General features: G+C 43.0%; 1 protein-coding gene across 1 annotated transcript in view; it reads right to left on the bottom strand.

The window, feature by feature from the left end:
• The window catches only part of sdk1b (sidekick cell adhesion molecule 1b), a 315,440-nt gene that overhangs the window by 55,095 nt on the left and 254,345 nt on the right, over positions 1-6,000 (bottom strand). Inside the window, 1 exon segment of the mRNA XM_079499197.1 lies at positions 1,934-2,049. Coding sequence (XP_079355323.1) covers positions 1,934-2,049 — 116 coding nt within the window.

The following is a 6,000-nucleotide window of genomic DNA, read 5'->3' as shown; positions in this document are numbered from 1 at the left end:
TTTAAATGTCAGCTCTTACATATCTATAATTTCAACGATTCAAGATAAAGATAGGAGTGGGTGGAGGACAACTATTCAGCACCTTGTGAAGGACAGGGGAATTAACAGCAGCAGTAGTAACTAGTAACAGTAGTACAGGACCATCTAAAAAAATATTGTTGAAAACGTTTCATTCAGTTGCTTTTCCTTAATATAATTTTAAAAAGTGAAACTTGTGTTAATTATTCTATAATGTTTCTATTCTAGATTTATTGCACATATTTCAAACCTTTTCTTGTTTTAATCTTGATGATTACAGAGCATATATGTGACGTTTTCCATGATATTCAATTTGTTTTAGATGCTCCTGTAGATACATAGACCTTCATGATTCCTAAGGGAAACTCAGGTGTGATAACAGCAGCACACTAAGTATGAAACACAGACACAGATAAGAGTAGAGAAGTACAAAACAAAAAAACTGGAGTCTAGGCGGGGAAAAAAAAGACGAAGACCCTAATTAACTCCTTCCCCGCTACGTTAAAGTTCAAGTTTACCTCTCACGCGCCACGTTTTTCAGACATAAGCCCTTATACTGACGAGCCACCAACTGATTTGGTGAACTTCCGGTAACAATCCGTCATTTCCAGGGCGCTCGGTAGCTACTTTTCATCACAAGCTTCATCTTTTTATTGAGCTCCTAAAACATCAATGTTCTGTATGATCACCTCAATCTGAGCTTCAATTCTGAGAAAAACTCAGCTAAAGATCGTCGCTAAAGATAGTCTGGACTGGAGGGAAAATTCTGTCACAATGTGGAAGCAAATTGTTGCCAGGCGACGGAGACGCCAAGAACCGGTAGAAATGATTAGGATAGCTTTCATATTCCTCCTCATGCTCCCTTTGCCATCACATCCACATTGTTTGGGCAGCAGTGGACTGTAGCCTATGCTAGTACAAGGGGCAGCAGTGGATTGTAGCCTATGCTAGTACAAGGGGCAGCAGTGGACTGTAGCCTATGCTAGTACAAGGGGCAGCAGTGGACTGTAGCCTATGCTAGTACAAGGGGCGGCAGTGGACTGTAGCCTATGCTAGTACAAGGGGCAGCAGTGGACTGTAGCCTATGCTAGTACAAGGGGCGGCAGTGGACTGTAGCCTATGCTAGTACAAGGGGCGACAGTGGACTGTAGCCTATGCTAGTACAAGGGGCGGCAGTGGACTGTAGCCTATGCTAGTACAAGGGGCGACAGTGGACTGTAGCCTATGCTAGTACAAGGGGCGACAGTGGACTGTAGCCTATGCTAGTACAAGGGGCGACAGTGAACTGTAGCCTATGCTAGTACAAGGGGCGACAGTGGACTGTAGCCTACGCTAGTACAAGGGGCGACAGTGGACTGTAGCCTACGCTAGTACAAGGGGCGGCAGTGGACTGTAGCCTATGCTAGTACAAGGGGCGACAGTGGACTGTAGCCTATGCTAGTACAAGGAGCGGCAGTAGCTCTGGGGTAGAGTGGCCGGTAGAGCAGCCGGATGGGAACCTCGATCCCGGGCTCCTTGAGCAAGACTCTGAACCCCTAAGTGCTCCCGATGTGCAGTTTGCTGCCTTGCATGGTTCCCGCCGCCGTCGATGTGTGAATGGGTGAATGTAATGCACAATTTATGTAAAGCGCTTTGGATAAAAGCACTATATACCGTAAATGCACCATTTGCCATCAGCGTGAGGAAAGAACTAACAACAGCAGTTCCAGGAAATGACATACTGGTCTTATTGTAGCTTCCTGTGGATGTACGTGTGCATGAGGATTGAAATGTTCAGCGCTGGAAGAGGAGAGGAGAGGGGATAATGGGTTGAGGAGGTCAGACTAGAAGGACGAGGAAAATGTCAAGGCAGGAGTACACGTGCATGCTGTGTGTGTGTGTGTGTGTGTGTGTGTGTGTGTGTGTGTGTGTGTACCTTATATCCCAGTATGACTCCATTCCTCTGTGTTTGAAGGACTGGTAACCATGTGACCAGGATCTTGGTAGAACTCACTGCCTCAGCACTGACATTCACCGGAGCTCCAGATGGAACTAGAGAACACGCACGCACGCACGCACGCACGCACGCACGCACGCACGCACGCACGCACGCACGCACGCACGCACGCACGCACACACACACACACACACACACACACACACACACACACACACACACACACACACACACACACACACACACACACACACATTATTATGGTATTATTGGAATGCCACACACACACACACACACACACACACACACACACACACACACACACACACACACATACACACACACACACAGCTCAGTGCTGCCGCTTTGCCCTTTGAACCAACAATCGATTTCATCTCAATCTTGTCCCTCGTCTCCTTCCCCACTCAGAGAGAGAGAGAGAGAGAGAGAGAGAGAGAGAGAGAGAGAGGGAGGAGATAGAGAGAGAAAGGGAGGGAGGGAGGGAGAAAGAGAAGGAGGGAGGGAGAAAGAGAGAGAGATAGAGAGAGAAGGAGGAGATAGAGAGAGAAAGGGAGGGAGGGAGGGAGAGAGAGAGAGGGACAGGATGAAAGGCCACTAAAGGAACCACTTGACTCTCTATCCGTCTCTCAGCGATGTTGTTGACGTACAGTAGAACAGAATGAGGTTGACCTACAGTGGAACAGAATGAGGTTGACGTACAGTAGAACAGAATGAGGTTGTTGACGTACAGTAGAACAGAATGAGGTTGTTGACATACAGTAGAACACAATGAGGTTGACCTACAGTAGAACAGAATGAGGTTGACGTACAGTAGAACAGAATGAGGTTGTTGACGTACAGTAGAACAGAATGAGGTTGACGCACAGTAGAACAGAATGAGGTTGATGTACAGTAGAACAGAATGAGGTTGACGTACAGTAGAACAGAATGAGGTTGATGTACAGTAGAACAGAATGAGGTTGATGTACAGTAGAACAGAATGAGGTTGACGTACAGTAGAACAGAATGAGGTCGACGTACAGTAGAACAGAATGAGGTTGACGTACAGTAGAACAGAATGAGGTTGACGTACAGTAGAACACAATGAGGGTGACGTACAGTAGAACACAATGAGGTTGTTGACATACATAACGTAACCCAGGTCCAGAATATAGGTTAAAATGGGCTAAATCACCCTTTACAATAAATATATAAATACAATGGATTAAAATGGGCTAACTCATCTTCAATATGAATAAATAAATAACAGTCCTTAAAGTCCTTAAAGTCCTTAAAAAGTCCTCAAGTGACAATTAATTAATTCAGTCACTACACTGAAATGTACACAGAAAACCCCCTCAGATCAGTTCATCCTAATTAGATGAGAGACATTGCCCAAACTGGTCTGAATGAGTGTCAATTGAGCCTGTTGCCTGTGTGCAGGGACAGCAGGTGAAACGAGTCCTAATCAATGAGAGAGAGCAGAGGGACAGCAGAGTGAGAACAGAGAGGAGAGCTGCAGACAGAGTGAAAAGCTAAACTTCTGTTTAAGAAAATATAGAATAATTAACGTCAGTTGTGTGCAACAAAATACAGCATAAATGACATTAGCACTGATGTGCTGATTTCATTTGCAAACCCTGGTGAGTGACAAACAGTGTTTGATGCATTAGCTGCTAGGTGGCTAACATGAGGGAAGCCCCAGCGCTACTGGTGACTAGTTGTTTGTTCAAATGAAGAATTAAGTAATGCAACTGTAATTTAAACTTTGTTTGGTGTTCAGCTAAAAACGTTTTTGCACTCAGATGTATTATAATTTATTTTGGTAAAAATAATGTTTACTCAATGTCATTCATTTTATTTGTAGTGTCTCACTCACAATTGCTGGACCCTGCAGTTACTAACTTTGAGTGTAAGGAATACAACCACCATCGGTGAGAGGAAGATTTATTTTATTTTATTTTGTTTTGTTTTGTTTGAACTACTGTTGAATTGAATTGTAATTGTTACATTACTGTGTATTTGAAAGGTTGACTGTATTTATTTCCGATAAGTATTTGAAGTGAAACCTTATACAGTATTGTGTAAATGAAGGTATTGTTTTAGACATTAACACAGAGATGCCTCTGGCCTTGCTTTATGCAGGTCAGGTTTTTTGGTTTGGATACGTTTGTTCTGATTCAGCCCGACTCTGGTCGGCCCAAGGATGGCGAGCTACCCGTGATGGAAGAACCCAGACCCTGCTGAATTCCCCTTTGTGACAGACCCAGAGCCGTAGCCTTGTTCCCCCCAGTGTGGTAGGAAATTGTCACACATATGTACACTGCCCTGCAAGGAGCAGTGCAGTATTGGGCGGTGATACACACAGACTACACACACTAGAACTGGACATTGTCATACGCATACTCCATACACCCTCTGCCCTGTGAGGAACAGTGCAGAACTGGACAATTAAGATTGACACGTGACAGCTCTCTGCCCTGCAAGGAGCAGTGCAGGCTAACAGTAGACACACACTCACACTAAGGTGTAGACACTTTGTGTCTTTAGGACTATTTCATAGCCACTAAGTGGTGTGTAAGGGTTTACTGTCAATGTGTTTTTATTTATTGTCTTGGTTATTGTGAATGTCAAGTGATTATTTTTGGATTCAAATTCAAAGAGCGATTGATTGTGAAATATTGGATTAATGCTACTGAACTGGTTTAAATACTGCAATTGAATTGCATAAGGTATTCATCAGTCAGAGTAGTTGGGTGCTCCCACAGATTCAGAAACCCTAAGATTTAAAAACCCTCAGATTGAACATCTTGAGAAACGGTTTAATTGATACCTAAGGTACCTATTTCATCTATTGTACTTACTGTCATACTGTATGTTTGTGCGCATGTCTTATGTTTTGTTTCCTATAATATTTTATATAAAATATTGAGCCGGCCAACTCAGTGACTTGCATCTGGTCTCATTATTTACCCATCTGGCTCCAGTAGATGAACCTAACTAGTCCAACGACTAACCCTTCATTGTAATTTGGTAACTGTTCTACACTACCTATACGACACAGGTGTTACATACAGTAGAACACAATGAGGTTGTTGACGTACAGTAGAACACAATGAGGTTGTTGACGTACAGTAGAACACAATGAGGGTGATGTACAGTAGAACACAATGAGGCTGTTGACGTACAGCATAACACAATGAGGTTGTTGACGTACAGTAGAACATAATGAGGTTGACGTACAGTAGAACAGAATGAGGTTGTTGACGTACAGCAGAACAGAATGAGGGTGTTGACGTACAGTAGAACACAATGAGGTTGTTGACGTACAGTAGAACACAATGAGGTTGTTGACGTACAGTATAACAGAATGAGGTTGACGTACAGTAGAACAGAATGAGGTTGTTGACGTACAGTAGAACACAATGAGGTTGTTGACATACAGTAGAACAGCATTTCAGAGTGCTTTGTTTCCTTTTCTCCTCATTGTCACTGTTTTTTGTTCTGTCTGTTGTTTCATTAGTGTGTTTTGCATTGTGTATTAAAAAAAACCTGGACATTTATAATCTCTATTGCCTTTCATTTTGTACTCACGTTTCTCCAATAAATCTTACTTGACAAGTGTGTGCGTGTATGTGTGCGTGTACGTGTGTGTGTGTGCGTGCGTGTGCATGTACGGTTTAATTGATACCTAAGGTACCTATTTCATCTATTGTACTTACTGTCATACTGTATGTTTGTGCGCATGTCTTATGTTTTGTTTCCTATAATATTTTATATAAAATATTGAGCCGGCCAACTCAGTGACTTGCATCTGGTCTCATTATTTACCCCTCTGGCTCCAGTAGACGAACCTAACTAGTCCAACGACTAACCCTTCATTGAAATTTGGTAACTGTTCTACACTACCTATACGACAGTGTTACATACAGAACACAATGAGGTTGTTGACGTACAGTAGAACACAATGAGGTTGTTGACGTACAGTAGAACACAATGAGGGTGATGTACAGTAGAACACAATGAGGTTGTTGACGTACAGTAGA

Source organism: Electrona antarctica (genome assembly GCF_951216825.1).
Source record: "Electrona antarctica genome assembly, chromosome: 4".
NCBI lineage: Eukaryota > Metazoa > Chordata > Actinopteri > Myctophiformes > Myctophidae > Electrona > Electrona antarctica.
This window is presented reverse-complemented; position numbering and strand designations above follow the sequence as displayed.